This window comes from Myotis myotis, unplaced genomic scaffold, assembly GCF_014108235.1.
Source record: "Myotis myotis isolate mMyoMyo1 unplaced genomic scaffold, mMyoMyo1.p scaffold_m19_p_2, whole genome shotgun sequence".
NCBI lineage: Eukaryota > Metazoa > Chordata > Mammalia > Chiroptera > Vespertilionidae > Myotis > Myotis myotis.
The window spans coordinates 63,029,194-63,048,699 of record NW_023416324.1 but is presented as its reverse complement, the minus strand read 5'-3'; the positions used below and the strand labels follow the sequence as shown (position 1 = coordinate 63,048,699).

Sequence of the window (19,506 nt, the reverse complement as noted above, 5' to 3'; positions counted from 1 at the left end):
ACCCCAAAGGGGTCTCGACCCACAGGTTGAGAACCGCTGCTAAGGGGACCGTAGGATTTGTAGCAACAACTCACGCATGCATTCATTCACTCAAGTGTGCTTACTCGGTACTTCCTCTGTGCACGAACCGCACGAAGCACAGCAAAGTGGAGAAGGCTGTCAGGTGTGCTCCTGTCCTCCAGGAACTCACAGTCTGGTTAGAGAGACAAGCCCCTCGATGTCACTGATTAGAGAAGGTACATTGTTTTACCCTTTAACAGCTCTGAAATCAGAATGCCTCTTACCGCAGATGGTATGACCTGGTGTGATTGGCTGGGTTTTTCTTAGTGGTAAGTACAATGATGGTGTATCTTACAATTGGCAGTGTCTTAGATGAAACACAGTATATCAAAGTGCTAAGTAATGATGCAATGCTTCAGGACTCGAAGTGCAATTCGATGACTGAAGGATAAAATTGGGCCCCTGTGGGAATACTCCCCATGGGTTTCTCTTTGCAGAGAATATGGGTGATAGGTTTGAAATAATGTCCCTTTTCCGCAGTTCCCTAGGGATGCCGGGCTGGAATCCTCACCCTTCCTCCATTCCGGGAGTGGGAAATGGTAGGCCCAGCCCCGATTCCCGTCCATGCAGATCCTGAGAAAACCAGAGAAGCAAGGTCGCAGCAACAGGTCTGCGTGGCAGCCCTTCCAGAGTGAGGAAGTGGCGTTGGTTCTCTGACTCCCTGGTGGAAAGTCCTTGGTCATCTGTACCTTCCAGGAGCCAGGCCTGTGCTGACATGAAAAAAACAGGAATATAAATGTGTGTGTGTGTGTGTGTGTGTGTGTGTGTGTGTGTGTGATAGTAGTAGTAGTAGCAGAAAAACATATATGTACAGATGTGTGTCAAATGAATGAGTTTCTGTTATTGAGGCCATCCATGTAATTGCTAATCTTGACTTCTTGGCCAAAATTCAGAACAATTTCTTATAATCTGTCTAATGTTATAGGGGATTTCTTATCTTTCTTTTTTGGCTTTACCATCCCTCACCCCCAAAAGCAGTGGTTCCTGTGGCTGGCGCTGAACTGTTGCCATGTTCCCACAGCAGGCCGAGAGACCTGGTCTCTAACGTGTGAAAGCACAACGAGAATGTACAGCTTCCAGGCAGATGACAGTGACAGTGACCGTGGCGGTTAAGTTCTCAGGAGCCTATGTGGACTTGGAATGGTTAAGAACAGGTGCATTGACATAATATCATGATCCAAATCTTCCAGCTCAGTTATTTATTGACATAGCATATAAAGACGGTATTACTTTCTAATTTGTGGCCATACAGAATGTAAACAGTTAGCTGTTTAGTTACACCTTTTCTTGACATTCACTCTGATTGTGAGTGCAATTATGATCGTTCTTTTGTGTCTGGAGGAATGGATGTGGTTTAAGGCACCAGCATGGAGCTGCCCCTGTGGCCTGTTGTTTACATGTCACATTGCCGCAGGCTTTACCATCCTGGTCAAGAGAGCTGTATGCAGCTGGTGGTGAGTGTGAGCCTTATTCTAGAAGGCACTGGAAACCACGAAGGGGCTGGCCTCCTTGGAGAATCTGACTTGAGGCACAAACACAGGAGTGCTGGGTGGCAGTGACCAGGACACCCAGGCCACTTCTCTCTGGCTCTTTGCCTTTACTGCTGAGTCCAAGTAGTTCTTGGGGCTGTCTCAGGGGACCCCAGTGAGTCACCTGGGCTGGGTCCTGTCAGCCTGAGGTCAACCTGTCATATTGAGGCCATCGTGTGGGAGAAGCAGACCGTGTTGTCTCCTGGTGGGATGGTGCAGTGGCTGCACTCCACCGTTCCCAGCTCATGTCTGCTGGTGCCCAGGCTGATTCACTCGGCAGGCTAGCGGCTCTTATTGCTGTGACGATGGGGGATTTCCAATGGTAACTCCCATGGAAGGGACAAACCTTCCTCATCACCAGGGCATGTCTCCTATAGGTCCCTGCTGAGGGCTGCTTTTCCTCTTATCGACCATAGAAACCAAGATGCAAAAAGACTGTTACTACTCAGGTCTTGTCTGAGTCTGTAAGTATGCTGACTTTGATAGTATTCCCATGCCTCAAATACTTCAATGTTTTCCAATTTTAGAGGTGGTTCCAAATAGCAAACTCCTACTCATCCTTCAAGACCCCGTTCAGGTGTGTTGTCCTCTGTGAAGCTGACTGCCTTCCATGCTCTCATGTTTCTTGGTTCTCTGACTGAAGTTCTCGTACATACCGGTATTACTGACTCTGCCGGATGTGGCATCCTTGAGGCCAGGGACCATGTCTCATTATTTCTTTGTTTGTCGCCCATGTCTGGCTAGCCTGTGGACTGTCAAGGGCTATATACTCAGTAAATGTAAGGTAAATAATTAAAAATATTCTATTCCTGCCAAATATTTGTTTGTTGTTCCACTCATTCACATCTAAAAGTACTTATCCTTTGGAAGTGGTTATTGCAATGTTATTTATAAATGCCCAGGGCCTCAAAGAGGGTCAAGTGTAAAACCACCAGTTAGGATGATTTTAGCTCTAAGTAACAGCTGACTTAACAAAAATAGTTTAAAGGATAGGCGGTGCATTTTCACACCAAGCAGGAGGTCTGGGTGTCAGGTAGGCCAGTGTGGGGTGATTCGCAGCTCAGTGGTCTCTTCAGGGCCTTCCCACCTTCCTGGCCTGCCATCTTCCATGTGCTAGTGATGCCTGGCTCCTGGGCTCAGGAGGCAGTTCCTTCCTTAGTCTCTTATTGTCAAGGAAACCCTTTCCGAGAAACTCCCGCTTCCCCCAGATGATTTATCCTTCACTGTTCTTGATCGGGATTAAGTCACAACCTTAATCCTGATAAGGAAATGAGCCCCGTTGTGGTGGCTGAAGCCAGTCCTGGTGCAGTCCCTGGAGTTAGGGTGGAGATGGGGATTTTCTTTCCTGAACACATGGGAGGGTCAACAGCTGACAAAACTGGGCTCTGCTAGCAAGGAGTCAAGGAAATGAGGGGATGGCTCTTGGATGGGCATCTAATAGTGTCTGCCACGCCAAGTATTTAAATAAATTATGGCATATCAATAACAGAATGAAAGTCTATAAAAACATTAGAATGACTGAGGGGGAGCTACATGTATCAACATTTATTGACTTTCAAAAGTATTTTTTTTTTACTCAAAAATTTGTAAGTAAATGTAAAACTCTATGTATGGTCTAATCGTTTTTGTTTATAATAATAATAACAATAATAAATGCCAGGTTAAGCACACCCCAAAACCTATAAGAATAATATGCACTATGCACTTAAGAGTGACTGTGTGGCCCTAACCGGTTTGGCTCAGTGGATAGAGCGTCGGCCTGCGGACTGAAAGGTCCCGGGTTCGATTCCGGCCAAGGGCATGTACCTTGGTTGCGGGCACATCCCCAGTAGGGAGTGTGCAGGAGGCAGCTGATGGATGTTTCTAACTCTCTATCCCTCTCTTCCTCTCTGTAAAAAAATCAATAAAATATATATATTTTAAAAAAAAAAAAAAAAAAAGAGTGACTGTGTGTATGTGCTCACATGTGCGTGAAGAGGAGGGTTTACTAGGGACCCTCATTTTTTACATTCCGTATTTCTCGTATTATTGAATTTGTGTAAGTATGCTTTCCTTTTGTTAAGACAAAAAACAAAAATTAAAGGGAACACTTTAAATGGCTCAGTACCATTTTAAATGCAAGATGTCAGTTAAAGACCTGGACTCTTTTCTAAGAACACACTAGTTTGGAATATAGGAAGGACCTCCCTGGAAGTTTTGCTTATGAGCCCAGAATTTAAATCCCTATTTTTTAAGGAAAGTTTATTGATTTTTTTAGAGAAAAAGGAAGAGAGAGAAAGAGAGAGAGAGAGAGAGAGAGAGAGAGAGAGAGAGAGAGAGAGAGAGAGAGATATTGATGTGAGTGGGCAACATGGATCGGCTGCCTCCTGCACGCCCCTCCTGGTGCACTGGATGATGCCCGACCATCTGAGCCACACCTGCCAGGGCAAGAAGATCCTAATTTTGACCATTGTCTGTTTGCTGGAGAAGGACATCATCCTGGCTCTGGGATGCTGATTCTCCTGTAGGAAATCCATTGTTGGAAATCTTCCCAGGAGCCACATTGACACCAAGAACCAGTCAGACCTCCCTGAAACGCCAGTGCTTTCCTTTGGCCCACAGCCTCTGTCAGGGATAAGCTCAGAGAATAACTCCTGCTGAGGCCCACCTTCTGCGCTGCCCCTATAATTACTTAGGCAAGTCCTCCATCTCTCTGGAGTTCACTGAACGCCCCTGAAAAATGAGTATGATTTATGACAGCACTTGAAGGAAGGACTTTGAGTCATTTAAGAAAAAATTCTAGAGTAAACCCTTGGCTATCTGTAGCAATTCCCCCTGGAAAAGTTCTTTGGTTGCTATAAAAATAGATGGTTAAATTCAGCACAGGTTCAGGATGCAGTATATATCTTTGATCAACTTGTCTAGGGTCTGTTGGAAAATGTGACGTGGTATTATAAATGGAATAGGTATACCTCACCAAAATACACAGACTAGACTCGTAGAAGGAACCTGGGTGTGCTTACAGTTCCAGGACAATTGGAAACTAATGAAGTGGTCTCTATTCTTTCCTGGTTTTATAACGTGCGTTTCCATGCTTAAAATTATTTTTCTAAGCCCGGTTGTAGTAAAAATGGTGCTCTAGGCAGTGCCTTTTTGTTGGGGAGAACAGGAGACTTGGTTGGAAAGTTGTAAGGAGGACAGTCTGAGAAAAGGGAAGTGTGTGGAAGGCCGCCTGCCCTGTTTATCGGAATTCTGACTTAGGGGAGACTTAGGGGAGCGTCGAAGGCAGCGCCCCTAATTATTCCTTGACCTTTCCAAACAAGTCTGTGCATGTGCAGACCTTGGGGTGTTTATTGGAATCCTTATGCTTAATCCCCGGATTCCCTTGCCTAGAGGACAATGTAAACACAAGATTACTCACCCTACTAATTGTATCTAAAGATAAAAATTCTAATAAAAGCCTAACGAGGCAGGCAATCGAGGCTGCCTGGCTCCTTCAGCCAGGCCATCCCTTAGCCTCTCTTCCACAGTAAACAGTGTCGGAGTAATCTTTTCATCCATCGCTCAGGGGCTGCTGGTCAACCCCAGCAACTTTTAAGGGAGAGCCTGGGTTTTTAAAGATCACCTCTTCCTGCCTTTCCATTCTTCCAACCACATGCACGCACACATGCACACACACACACACACACACACACACGCACACGCGCGCGCACAAACACACATCTCTCCTCCACTGGTCTATGCTGGGGAGCTGCAGGGCACCCACCCTAAGGGAAGAAGCTGCAGCTCTGCCCCACCACAGAGCAGCTGCCATGGAGAAACCATGTCTCACTGCTGCCAGAGCTATGAAATTTTCAAAAGAATCCACAAAATTGGACTTTTTAAATCTTTCAGTTTTTAAATATTGGTCACAAGTTCCAGTTTTTATAAACCCTGTGCAGGCTGAACAAAACATGTCTGTGTATTGATCAGATCCACCTGAGCCACCAGCTTGGGACCTCTGCCCTGGGACGATGCAGAACAGACTTACTTTCTCTTCTTCATGAAGATCTGAAGCTGGTGGAAGATAGCTGTCAGACTCCTTTTGAGCTTTTCTTAGTTGGTACTCACTCATTGACAATACCCTTCAAGGAGTTTAAAATCTGGTGGAAACAGTTAAACAGCTAGTCCTAGTGTAGTGGTGTCATTGCCACAGTGAGGATTTGCATGAAGGGCCAGAGGAAGGGACACTATTGACCTGTCTTGGAGTGTGTGCAAGCAACGGACTGTGCCCTGCCATATCCCTGTGGATTTAACAAAGGTCTTTCTCTAGAGCTTTTATAAGGATGTCCCTCTACTACCCAGCCATGCAGCCATCCCTACTGGATCCCACTGGTTTTGTATGGAGCTTGGGGTCAGTGTTCAAGAGCCTTCTTGAAGTGCCCCATAAATCTGCTCCATGCAAAATAAATACTGGAGTCCTTCCCCATACACACACAAGCACAATAACAGATCTGGGGGAATCTTAGTTTTAACTAGCAAGGCTTTTGTTTTTCTCTGACTCTGCTCAAATTCATTCTATTTTAGAGTGGACATAGGTTTCTTGCCCACAAAAGGTCTACCACACAGATACTCTGATGGTTAATTTTATGTGTCAACTTGGCTAAGCTATGGCACCATTTGTTTGGTCAAAAAAATAGTCTAGATTTGCTGTGATGATATTTTAAAGATGTGATTGACATTTAAGCCAGTAGACTTTGAGTAAAGCAGGTTACCATCCATCTTATGGGTGGGCCTCATCCAATCAGTTGAAGACCTTAAGGGGGAAAAATGAGATTTCCTAAAGTAGAAGGAATCTGGCCTCAAGACTACACCATAGAACCCTGCCTAAGTTTCCAGCCACAAAGCCTAACCTGCAAATTTAACTCTTCCCTGAATTTCCAGCCTGTTGGCTTGCCCTAAGGGGTTTGGACTTGCCCATCCTCACAATCACATGAGCTAATTCCTCAAAATAAATCTCTCTTTCTCTTCTCTATAATCTCCTGCTGGTTCTATTTCCCTAGAGAACCCTAATACAGGTGCCCTTTCCATGATACTTCTGAACCCAAAGCAAAAATACCAACTCTTTAAAATACGAATGGCCTCTAAGTCTCTAAACCCAGGTGGTGCAGGTATCTTTGGTTTCTCTTTATGGCTGAGATGAGGAAGGCATCATTGATTGTAGAAAATTTCAACTTCAGCACCACGGCTTTTGAATAGTTTCCAACCTGTTTATCTTTCCAAACAACTGAGATAACTCCCACAGGAAGACCTTTTAGATCCCAGCCTCAGGCAGTTAGATAAGCCTCTTCTGTGCCTTATTATACTTATTACAGCATATTTGGGCTATGTGGTACCAACCACTATTTCTCCCTTATACAGTAACAGGAGCTCTGGGGTTTTTGTGTTTTTTTGGTTTTTTTTTGTAAAGAGAGTAGAAGGAAGTGTGAGAAACAGAGAGAAACATCAATGTGTGAGAGAGATATCAATTGATTGCCTCCTGCACATGCCATGACCAGGGCAGGGGATTGAGCCTGCAACTGAGGTATGTGCCCTTGACAGGAATCGAACCCGAGACCCTTCAGTACATGGGCCGACAATGCTCTAACCACTGAGGGAAACAGGCTAGGGCAGGATCTGTTTTTGTGCTCAGTACATGACAACCCAGGATAAAAACTACATTTCCTAGCCTCCTTTGCAGCAAGGTGAGGCCATGTGCCATGAGGTGAACCAGGGAAAGGGGACCATGCATGATTAACACTAAGATAGCAGGTTTGGTCCATGAATCCTTGGGGCATCACAACAGCCCAGCACTGCCTACCTGAATTTTCACATGAGAGAGAAACAAAATTCTGTGTAACTTAAGCATTGCTATTTGAGTTATCCATTACTTCCAGCTGAACCTAACCTTAGCTAACTTTGCTTACATGTATGTCTCCCCCACCAACACAAAGTAAAGGAGCTATGCTTTACCAACTACTGCATAGCACCGTACCTGAAATATGATGGTGCCCACAGTGTTTAGCGAGTAGATGTATGAATGAGAGAATGAATGAAAAGCTAAAAAACTAGAGGAAAGCCCCAAGGGGGATAGAAAGAAGACATTGTGCCAGTGAGGCGGGTGTCTTCTACTTTAGTTTCAGCTTAAGGCTACATAAATTCTGTATTAATGAGCATTTACTTCATGCCAGGCACAGTGTCGAGTGATGCTTTTATAGTGGTGAAAAAAGCAGACAAAACTTCCTGCTGTTATAAAGGTGATTATAGATGGACAGGCATAGCAAATGAACAATAAACTACCAGGTAGTGCTAAATGCCACGATGTAAATAAAACTGCTTAATGTAATGAGCTACTCTAGACTGGGTGGTGAAGGAGGGTCGCTGAGAGGGTAGCATTTATGCTGAGACCTGCCTGATAAGAAGTTTAGATCAAAGAGGAGAGCACTGAGGGCAGAGCCACAGCTAGTGCAAAGGCCCTGAGCAGCGATTCACTTGGCTTATTTCAAAGAGGAAGAGGCAAGTGAGATTATAGAGAGTGAGAGTGAGTGGTACGAAGGAGGGAGAGTTCAGGACTTGTGTACCAAGCAAGGAGTTGAATGTTGTTCCAAAAGCAATGGAAGCCACGGAGCCTTTAAGCTAAGATGGGCATGTTCTGATTTACATTTTTAAAGCATCACTGGAAGGACAATGGAGCATTTCAGGGCAAGAACGGAACCTAGTGATGTTTCAGTTATCTATGGCTGTGTAGCAATCAACAAGCAAAACTTAGGGTCTTAAAATAACCATTAGTCTGCTATCTTATGCCTCATGAATTCTGGGAAGTACTTGACTGGCAATTCATCTCCTGTTCACAGACATCGGCTTGTGAGGCAGCTGGGACTGGAGGGTCCACTGCCAACATGGTCTCTTCCCACCTGTGTGATGCCCAGGTGCCCCCTGGCCTTTCTCTTTTTCCTTTCTTTTTAAATATATTTTTACTGATTTCAGAGAGGAAGGGAGAGGGAGAGAGAGAGAAACATCAATGATGAGAGAAAATCGTGGATCAGCCGCCTCCTGCACGCCCCTACTGGGATCGAGCCTGCAACCCAGGCATGTGCCCTGACTGGGAATTGAACCGTGACCTCCTGGTTCATAGGTCGACACTCAACCACTGAGCCACACCAGCGAGCCCCTGGTCTTTCTCTTTCTTCACATGGCACCTCATCCTCAAGGGCCTGTCTGAGTGGTGTGGGTTTCTTAGAGAGGGCTGGTAGCAGGGGAGCTGTACTTCTTACATGGAAGCTCTTTTCAGAGAGAGAGAGAGAGAGAGAGAGGGGAGCTCCTAGCCCATGCTACACTGGTAACTGGCACCACACGGCAGCACTTCTCAGATGCTCATTGATTCAAGCAGTCAGAGAGCCCACCCACATCCAAGAGGGTGGAGAACTAAACCCCACCTATTGATGCAACAGGGTCACATTGCAGAAAGGCATGTGAGATGGAAGAGATTATTGCCACCACCTTTGGAAAATACAATATGCCACAGGTGAGGAGGCCATTTCAGTAATGCAGGCAAGAGATGATGGTGGCTTAGATTTGGTCATAAGAAAGGTGCTGATTCAGAATATATAAGCAGAATATGTGGAAACTATAAAGCACTAACAAATGCATCTGAGTGTTTGTGTAATTTTATAAAATTACATGGGTGAGTGTTGCCCACCACCAATAAAATAAGTCACAAGTAAATCTGTTCTATTCATAGGACACATACATCATTGTCATGCTTTACAATGTGCTTTGTTTGAAGAATGAGTTATTTAGGGCAGGGACTTAGTGAGGCCCAGCTATCAGGGCTATACAGGGAGATGAATGTATAGACCGGTGATGGCGAACCTTTTGAGCTCGGCGTGTCAGCATTTTGAAAAACCCTAACTTAACTCTGGTGCCGTGTCACATATAGAAATTTTTTGATCTTTGCAACCATAGTAAAACAAAAATTTATATTTTTGATATTTATTTTATATATTTAAATGCCATTTAACAAAGAAAAATCAACCAAAAAAATGAGTTCGTGTGTCACCTCTGACAAGCGTGTCATAGGTTCGCCATCACTGGTATAGACCTACTGACTGTGAGATCCAGGGATTGCCACATCCTATAACCAGAGGTGTTTTAGAGAGTAAAGAGGGCTATCGATGTTACATTTTCAAAGGCTTCATAGAGATGAGTTCCTTTGCCCACAGAAAGGCCTGAGCAGTTTCACTTCATACATTCAACTGCTTACGGAGATGAAGTTTTCAATGTGCGGGAGTCAATGCATCAAAGAGAGTATATGGAAAACAATGCTTTGAGTGGCAAAAATGCTGGGGGCTATTGTTCCATTTTAAAACAGGAGAGAACGATCCAGAAACTTGCCCAGAGTCACCCAGTAAATTAATGGCAGAGCTGGTGTGAAAAGACATATCTCTGGATTCCAACCCGGGATTTTGTCCACTGCATCACCTGCCCCTCTGAGCAGAACACGGCCTTGTTCTGTACCATGGTCCTGCTGGATCCTTGCTATTGCTCAGCTGACTTTCAAATACTGCCAGATGGCAGGAGAGGAGGTTTGTGAACAAATCAAGTCTGGTCTCTCTCAGAAAAATAACTGAAATATGCTTTGCTAATTTTGACCCAGTCACACCTCTTTGCGGAGTAGACAGCACACACATTTATGTGAAAATCTTCATGGTTTGACTACTTACCATACTTCTAAATGTCCAATTGAATATTTCTTAAAATTCACTAAATTCCTAAGACTCTGAGGTCATTTTTAACTCTTATAGAGATGAGTTCTTACATCTCTATCCAAAAGAACAAAACAAAAAACAAACAAACAAAAAACACACACAAACAGAAACCCACCAGGGTCTTTTGGATTGGAAAGTGGGAACAGCACACCATCTTCACTGTGTGCGGAGGGGTACGTATACATTACGATGAATATGTATATGTGTAACTGCCATTTCATATGCAGATGTATGGGTTTTTATTTTGTTTTCTCAATATTTGCAGGAGGCAGAGCTCCATGCTGGACCTAGATAAAAGTTGTATGTTCTAAATCACATAATTTCATTCTCAACTTCTTTGACTTTCTTCACTTTTTTCTATAGCCAAATAAAATAGACATAATTTGCATCCAATAATTTTTTTTTATTAATTGAGCAATCTTATTTAAATAGAAACAGTGGTTATGCAGTACTCTTAATGTATTTACTACAATAAGATTAATGACCCAAGGATCCAGTTTTCCTATGCCAGATTTTGTTTCACATTTGAGCTTATTTGGACAGATATCACCTCCCTACACACTTAAAAGATCTGTAATTTATCATTCCTTGATCTCTGTGTATGAAGTACTTTGCTAGGCACTAGTGTTGGAGGAAAATAACTCAGGATTGGCCTGGGAATCTGTAAATCTTACCAATGAATTTAGATGTCTGTTCAACACGACTGCACCTCAAAAACCTCACACCTTTATTATGTTTCACATATTATATTGCACTGACAAGTTTAACTGCATCCAAGACTGAACCAGGTGGTGTTTAAATTCCCAAATACCTTACATTTGAAAGCCTCAGGCAAGAAACACTGACTACATATAGGCACAGATTATAATATTTCAGGCGAGACATTGTCAAAATCAGAAGAGTAAAGGCCTTTGCCCATAAATTTTACCAACACATTTATGTTAACCTTTACACATTTCAGTAAGGCTTTAAAACCAGTGCTAAGGCATTGCTTTTCTGTAGGTCTTCATTAAAGCATCAAAATTAAACTATTTTGAAAAATCACCATTATAGGACCCTGGGAACTGTCCCTCTCCTCCCCTTTGAAAGCACTTTCTCTTATTGCCTAAAAATTCAAGTACTCTCTTAACCAAGTGCAGACTGAAATATTTTACTGTGCATTTGAACAGGAGCCAAGAGGGTCGATGAAAGGAAAACTTCTCTCTATAAAAGGTTTATTGTCAGCGCTTTCTAAAGATGTAGGTTCTTCTAAAACAGGCTACCAACATTTTCAAAAACATTGATGCAGCCTTCTCAACCTCTCCTAGACTTATGATTCAGGTCCTTTTCTTTCAGGAAACCTCTGCAGCTAGCCTTTGACCTTCTGGATAGCCAACTCTATCAACTGCTTCTGCCTCCATCGATATAATGTATATTATAAGAAGGAAAGGGGGGTGGGGTAGCTTGGTCCTCATGCTAGTGGAAAAGTACTTGAAATTCCTTGCATTCCTTTGCATTTAGCAGCATGTTTACCTAATCACCAGCTTATTAGGATTAGCACAAGTCATTGCTTCGAGCTTATTCAATGAAAACAAACGGACTCCTATAGACTCAAAGTTTTTTTTTTTCCCTCTGATCCCAACCGAAGGCGAATTTTTAAGTAGTTTTTGAAACAATATTGGTGAAATATGAAGTTATAAACAAGCCATCTTTTATAACACATTATCCAACCAGACTTAATCTTACCCAAGTGTAGATATGTACAAGCTATGGACTGCTTTCATTAAAGTTTCTCTCTCCTGAAGTGACATGCACAATAACCTGGTGATTAAAATGATAAATTACTGTACCCACCTCACAGTGACTGGGTGAGGGAGACCCCTGGGCTTTGATTTCTTATAAAAACAATGCATTATTATTTAAGTCACAAAGTTGGCTTTGGATTCCTTCTTGTACTTCTTACAATGCCTGGTATTCAATACATGTTTTTTTATGCAGATTATTTTAAATGCAACGATCTTTCTCTACTGAAGATATAAAAGCAATCATTGTTTTATTTTTGTAGGTCATTTCCCTGTTCTATCCCAAGCACTAGAACATATCCTGGCACAAAGCAGACACTCACTAAATCCGGTTTGAATGACTGAGTGGATAAGCTAGATTGCTTCCAATGACTTTGGACAATCTCTAAAAATATGGAATGCCATACACTCAGATATTAGGTAAATATTTCTTTATTAAATGATTAATTCCATAAATAAATTCTTTTCACTGAATATAAAATTAAAATCATTTACAAATTATTCCAGTATTACATTTCCCCGCCCTCCCCGAAAGCTACATTTTGATAAATAAAAACATTCAGTTTTAAAAACACCTGATTTCTGTTTGCAGTTTAGAGTGCAGATAGCTGCCTCTCACGGACACTCACAGAGTGTCACCTTCAGGAAGGAATGGAACCCCCTCCCGTGTACTTCTGTCAAAGGATGAAGGCTTTAACTGTCCAACTAATCTTACTATCTTACAATCGCAGAACCGAAAGGAAAGAAGCCTAGAGAAAAATACGCTTACCAAATAATTTACAAACAGAAAACAGAACGTCATCGACACCTCAAGCTCCAAAATGAAGCAGTAACATGTGCTCCAATATTATGAAGCAAAGTATTCTCCAATTGCGGCTGCATTAGAGTCCATCTGCACCAGCACACCTGGCAGTTTCAAAATACCTTAATACTACTCAAGAATGAGCAAATGCATCCCTTCTACAATGAGTCCCTTCACCCCCACCGCCCCCACCCATGCCTCCATGATTCCGGCACTCTTCTCCCCCTTCTGTCCACCCTTGTGCTGGAAACCCAGGTGGCATTTAGTCCCTAAATTTGTGAATGTCATTGAACAGCCTGTAGAAGGGAAACGCGGCCTCACTGGCATGCGGGCAGTTGTAGTTGCACTTGCAGGACTGGATCATCATGACGTTCTTGGAGAACATCTCCCCGTCTTCACAACGGAAGCGCATCTTCACCGTCCTGGTCTGCTGGGGCGTGCAGCACCGGCCATCCACGCAGGAACCGCAGTACTTGGGCCGGTATTTCTTCACACTTGAACATCCGGCATAAGTAAACTTGACCGGTTCCGGGGATTTCTTGGTCTTGCTGCATTTCTTGCCCTTCTGTAAGAAAGCCGAGAGAAGGAAAGTTAGGGGCAAGGGTTCTTTCTTGGAAGAGAGGCTCCCATCTCACCCAGCTGCCCAGGAACAGGTACCTGCCACGCAGAAACTTACTTTCAGGCTGCTGTACATCGGCTGTCCACAAGGCCGCACCTCACAGATCCGGGTTTCTTTCACCAGGCGGCATTCAGGGTTGTCATTGGTAACTCGTGTGGAGATACCAGTTCCACAGGTCTTAGAGCACTGAGACCATGAAGTTGTTTGGACGATACATTTCTGGCCGTGGAGAGAAGGGTTGTATAGGATGCGAGGGCCCTGTCCAAAAGCTAGAGAGACAAACAAGAGGGAGCACTTCTCAGAGGCTTACTGACAACAAACAGATTCAAGTCCTCGTTTCTATAAAGCTGCAAACTAGGAGCGTATTTCAGTCCCAGGCCTGAGGGGCTCAGCTTTAACTTACCAGGGAGCCGCTTCAGGAAGCCACCTTTTCCAAATGCAATTAACTCGTTGTTTCTCGTTAACTCCACCTCCGAGGCATCGAATGTGGGCCCCTTGCCCAGGAGGTCGTCCCTGTCCTCCAGGGGGTCCTTGGCACCATCCTCGTCACAGATCCACTCCTCACAGCACTGCCCGTTAACTTTGACCAGTCGGGGGTTGGGACAGCCCAAGTTGGGGAGAGAAAGTTCTTGGGGACACAGAGGAATGCAGCCCACGGCGCCGTCGATACATGTGCACTGATGTTTACAGTTGGGCTGGAAACTTTCCCCATTCTGGTAGATTCTGGAGTTATATTCGCAGGGTCTGCCCTCTGACTGAGCTGCAAAGAGCACCAAAAGAGAAAGGGAGAAGAGGATCAAGTTAAGAGTCCGAACCACGGCCTGAAACTCATACATATTTCTGCTGTTAAATTCAATTTATGGTAAAGTTCCCTACAATTCCCCAGAGACTGCAGACCAGAACAATAAGTTAGTCAGGAATCACTTTTCCGTATGCGCTTTTCGTTGGGCCCAGACACACTGAATTGCATTCCAGACTGCTGAAATCATGTGCCTTTCTGCCAAGCTACCAACAACAAAGCATCACCATACATGGTCTCAAAATTACTAAACTTCTGGACTACGGGGACTATTATTTTTTTAAAGGGGCCAAACCACAAGCATCTTACCTCTGCAGATCCCCTTCAGAGCGGTGGAGCTGGCGCCGAAGTTGCATTCCAGCCCCTTGGTGTGGTCGCAGGGCTGCATTTTGCTGCAGTCCTCGTTGAGCTGCTTGGCGCAGACCTTGCAGCAGCCACAGCCGTCCCGGACCAGCCCGACTCCCGGGGCGCACTTGGGCGCCTCCAGGGGGCAGTCGCAGGCGGCGGGGCAGGAGAGCGCCTGGAGGGGGGAGAAGACTCGCGTGAGACCCGGCGCGGTGAGCAGGAGGGGCGCCCAGGGAAGGGACGGGGGTCTCCGATCCGGTCAGCCGGCCGGGTCACCCCGGGCAGGGCTGCGTCGGCCAGGAGGCCCCAGACACCTCTTTAAGGGGAAACTTAAAGAAAGAGGTACCCGAAACGTCCCCGAACTTTTTTCGTTTAGTTTTTCTGTGCCGTGGGCAGCCTGGGGAGAGGACGAGGGGCTGTGAGAGCGGACAGGGAAGCCGAGGCGGCAGAACTCACCAGCCGGGCAAACTGGAGGAGGGTGACGGCGGTGAAGAGCGTCCTGGCCGTGCGGGAGCTCATGGTGGCGCGCAGGAGTCCCGGCGAGCGCGGAAGCAAAGACGCCAGCACACCGGTGCGCAGCGGGCGGACCGCGGCGGGGTCGGGCGGCGCGGAGGCGAGGGCCGGGCGGCGAGAGGCTGCGGGCGTCCTTCTGTCGAGGTCCTTCCCGAGGCGGAGCGGGGGGCGCGGGTGATGCTCGAGGTCGCTCTCGCTCGCGGTCTGTCCCAGCGCGCAGAGCCCGCCTTTTATATGGGCCGGCGGCGGCGCCGCGTGTTGCAGTGACGTCGGCTCTGTCTGTGCCTTCCAGAATTCTCAAACATCTCAGGAATGCTCGCTGGCGCGGGCTGCTGCCAAGCGCCTCCCCTGGCTCCGTTGCACCTTTTTTTTTTTTTTTTTTTTTTTTTTTGTCCAGGACCCAAGAAAACAATCTTCCGTTTTTCCACTTTAAATAACGACTTGTATAGGGGAGGGCTCTTTTGGGCGTGATGATGGTGGAAGGATGGGGAGTCGGGGTGGGGGGTGGGAGTGGGTGGGGGGGAGAGTTCAGAACTTTGTCTGGACTGGGAGGGTAGGAGGACCTGAGAGGGAGGAACAAAAGTCATGTTGTTCGGTGATGCCGAGTTGAACGGGCAGCCCTGGAAACCCTCACCCGGGAAGGCGGTGAGCTGTTTGCTTGTTTACAGCGAAGGTGAGAGTCAAGTTATCTATTGAGAGAGGCGGAGGGGGGGAGGGGGAGTGTATCTCTGAGCCCGGCATCTACTTGTGGACTTAGTAGAGGCGACATGCTCGGGTAAAGTCCCTGAGCTTTGGCATGGTGTTTATTAGCAAAGTTAAGTGTGCTGCAAATTAATACCCGCAGTGTCATTTATGAATGAGAAGGTGGGGGTGGGGTGGGAATCAACTTCTCCCACGTCTGGCAAGGTTCCAAGCAGAGGTCTTCCCTCTTCCGCCCCCCTTGCCCTCCCTTTTTCGGTATGTCGTACTTGTTTGTTTTTGGAGGTTCCCACTTTAGTTCCAGCCCACTGCCTGGGGTTGCAGTCCGAGAGGAAATGAAGGCTGGGAGTTCTCCGGGCGGCTGGCTGACACTTCCTCACGGATGCGGGAGCCTGGGCAGGCGCTTCCAGCCTCCCTCGGCGGGCGGGTGTCGATGCGCACTGAACAGCCAGCCAAGCCCAAGCGGAGGGGACCACCGTGGAGTGATTTATACGGAGATCATCACCTGTAAATGCTGGAAGGCCAAACCAGATTCCACCACCATTGAGCCCAATGGATCTCTGGAAAAAGCAGACTCCTTAAAAGCCGAAAGTCTTGCGGGATTTTTAATTCCTTTCCTTGGAACCACTTAGAAACCTCCCATTGCAAGGGAGTTGCAATGCTTTTCTCTCTAAGCGCAGAGAAATAAGAGTTTAGGGTGTGATACTCTGTTATAAAAAGGTTAGCAGATTTAAAGACCCTATTTACCTGCAACGCACTCAGCAGAAGACCCGCCTGCCAAGCAATTACTTTAGCAGCATCCACATCGTTGGTGTGATGGATAAACTTTCCCTCAAAGTTTCTAAAGTATCTCCTTGTGCAATTTTAATAAAAACATGCACAAAAAATTATGTCAGTCTCCCCTTTATATGCGCTTTAGTAGAGCTGCCTGTCTCTTGCTCTTTTGTCCTTTTTAATGTTGAATGGAATTCAACAGTCTGGCTGAAGAAGGCCTTTTTTCAGTGCTGACTTTTCTGTGACTGAAACGCACATGTGAAGCTATTGCAATGAAAACAACCTCCAATGAGGAGAACTACCAGGGAGGAGTTAAGTTTCATTCATTCAGAAGTGCCTTCTCATAAGTCTAAGAGGCTTTTGCTATGAGAAGCTGATCTCTAAGGCTTTTTGGAGGGGCGTGTCTCTTCAGGACAATAGATTGTCAGGTGTTATGCAACTAAAGTGAGGAAAGTCTGGGCCCGGCATTGTACCCAGGTCAATCCATCAATTATTGTTTAGAAAAATGGTTTTTCCCGTGTTAGAGTTTTATTGCTGTTTCCTTCTTAATGAAGTGACTGGGACCAGAGTGAGTAGGGGCGGTACAGGGTGGAGGAGGTGGTGGAAAGAGAATGGATGCAGAGGAGTGTCCCTGGCTTCTGTTGTGGTGTCTTTTCTATTTGACTTCATGGTTGTAAGTATTTCCAGATGGTGAATCAGACACCAGACGTAACAATATTTCCATATTTGGGTATAGCAGTAGCCTGCGTTTTTAACATTTTTCTGCCTGTTATCCAACCACAAAGCATTCTTGACAGCTTCAGATGTTGTTAAATATAGACTTAACTTCTGTTCCCAGAGCAGGAAATTCTTTGGAATTCCTTGTTTTCCACGCAATCTGTCTGTCATGATTTAAAATAAAATTTCAGTGGGTGATCCAACTGGCCTGTGCCTATACCTTGTTCCTTTATCGAAGAGGAGGTGGGGGCCGGGCAAAGAGATTCAGTGTGCTGCTTTGCAGGGGCTTTGCATTCAAACACGCACCATTCCAGGGATTCCTTTAAAAATCAGATTCAAGTTTTCTAACACGGGTGTGTGTGTGTGTGTGTGTGTGTGTGTTTGTTTCCTCTTTAACTAGGGGATCTTGGAGGAGGATGTTCCATCAGAGGAGACACTCAGCTCACCTTACAGTCCGCTGCCTATGTACAGCAGGACATGTGTTGTGGGAGGGGGTTTGGGGAGCGGTAGCAAACAGGGCCGGGAGGTGGAGGAGCTGAGCGACCCGAGTAACCTACGTGCCCAGCCTTCCCATGGACTATGTCCCGGTGCGTCGGCTAGTAAACCACGGCGCCAGGCGAGAGGAACAGCAGCTCCGCGGGTCCTGCTCAAGACTATCCAGACACCCCAGACGCCCGGTCGCCTTCTCGCCGCCTCTGCAGATCGGTTCGCGTTGACCGAAGGGAGGGGACGTGTGCAAATGCCTATGCGTAGGTGTTGCTCCGGTGCTAATGCTGCACGGCTCTTGGGCTCTATTCCTCCCCCCCTCCCCATAGGGGTGCCCCCCCCCCCCCGGCGGGAATAAGGGGCCGCCTTGTTCTCTTGGGCTACAAAGCTCGGAGAAGGAGCTGCTTGTCTTCCGAAGCCCCTGGCACCCCGGCTGCCAGGGAATTTTAGGTCACCCAGAGAAGGGTTCACTGTCTGGCGACGATTGAGAATAATAATCTCCTTAAACCTGGAGCCTCCGGTTTCCTAGCCCTGCACCAGTGGTTTTCAAAGGTATGCATCTGAGAATCCCCTGGAGAGGGGGTTAAAAGAGTGATTGCTGGGCCCCATCCCCGAATTTCTTATGAGTTCCCTCTCTAACGAGTCCCTAGGCCCTGATGCGGCGGCTGGTGCGGGGAGCCACACACTGGGAACCACTGCCTGGGGCCACCTGGGACTCACCTGCACACCCAGCCTCACACGCCTCAAAGAGCAAGACACCTTAGGGCCGTGGTTCTCAACCTTCCTAATGCCGGGACCCTTTAATACAGTTCCTCATGCTGTGGTGACCCCCCACCATAAAATTATTTTCGTTGTTACTTCATAACCATAATTTTGCTACTGTTATGAGTCGTAATGTAAATATCTGATATGCAGGATGTATTTTCATTGTTACAAATTGAACATAATTAAAGCATAGTGATTAATCACAAAACAATATGTAATTATGTTTTCCGATGGTCTTAGGCGACCCCTGTGAAAGGGCTGTTCGACCCCCGAAGGGGTCACGACCCACAGGTTGAGAACCGCTGCCTTAGGGTGACTGCCAAAGGCCACTTGAAGGCGCCGCCCCGCGCCTCCCTGTTTCTCTCCACACCCCTCCAACCCCGCACCCCCCCCCAACCCCCCTCAGTGGAGGGATCGCGGGGAGAGGTGGAGGGAGCCGCGATGGCGGCGGAACGGCCTGGCAGACGCGCCGGGAGGGCGCCCAGGACCCGAGCGCCCAGCGCACCCGGCCGCTAGCTGCGCGCCGCCCCCTGCCGGCGGCCTGGGCTGGAGGTTTCCGGCGCGCGGCGGGCCCAGCCCCGGCCCATATTTGGTGAAAGTCTTTCTGGCCTCCGTCACCCCACTCCGGGGGGCGGCGGCGGTCCCAGGAGCGGCCCGCCAAGCGCGGGCGGCCGCGTTCCTGAACAGCGCCCGCGCCCAGGCCTCGGGCCGCCGCGCCCGGGGGTGTGGAGAGCCGCCCCCCGCCCCGCGCCCACACCCCCCCGCTGCTCAGCCCCCGCCCGCACCTCTGCGAGCGCCTGGGCCGCCCCGCGCTGCGTGGGAGGCTGGCGCGGAGAGAGCCTCGGCCCGATT

General features: G+C 46.9%; 1 protein-coding gene across 1 annotated transcript; it reads right to left on the bottom strand.

Annotated features, from left to right (window-relative positions):
- Positions 1-11,881: 11,881 nt before the first annotated feature.
- Positions 11,882-15,433, bottom strand: CCN1 (cellular communication network factor 1). Its single transcript, XM_036350869.1, has 5 exons — positions 15,157-15,433; positions 14,665-14,875; positions 13,960-14,316; positions 13,614-13,825; positions 11,882-13,502 (listed from the first exon to the last, which is right to left on the bottom strand). The coding sequence occupies exons 1-5, from the start codon at positions 15,217-15,219 to the stop codon at positions 13,200-13,202; spliced, it is 1,146 nt and encodes a 381-aa protein (XP_036206762.1). The 5' UTR covers positions 15,220-15,433; the 3' UTR covers positions 11,882-13,199.
- Positions 15,434-19,506: the final 4,073 nt, after the last annotated feature.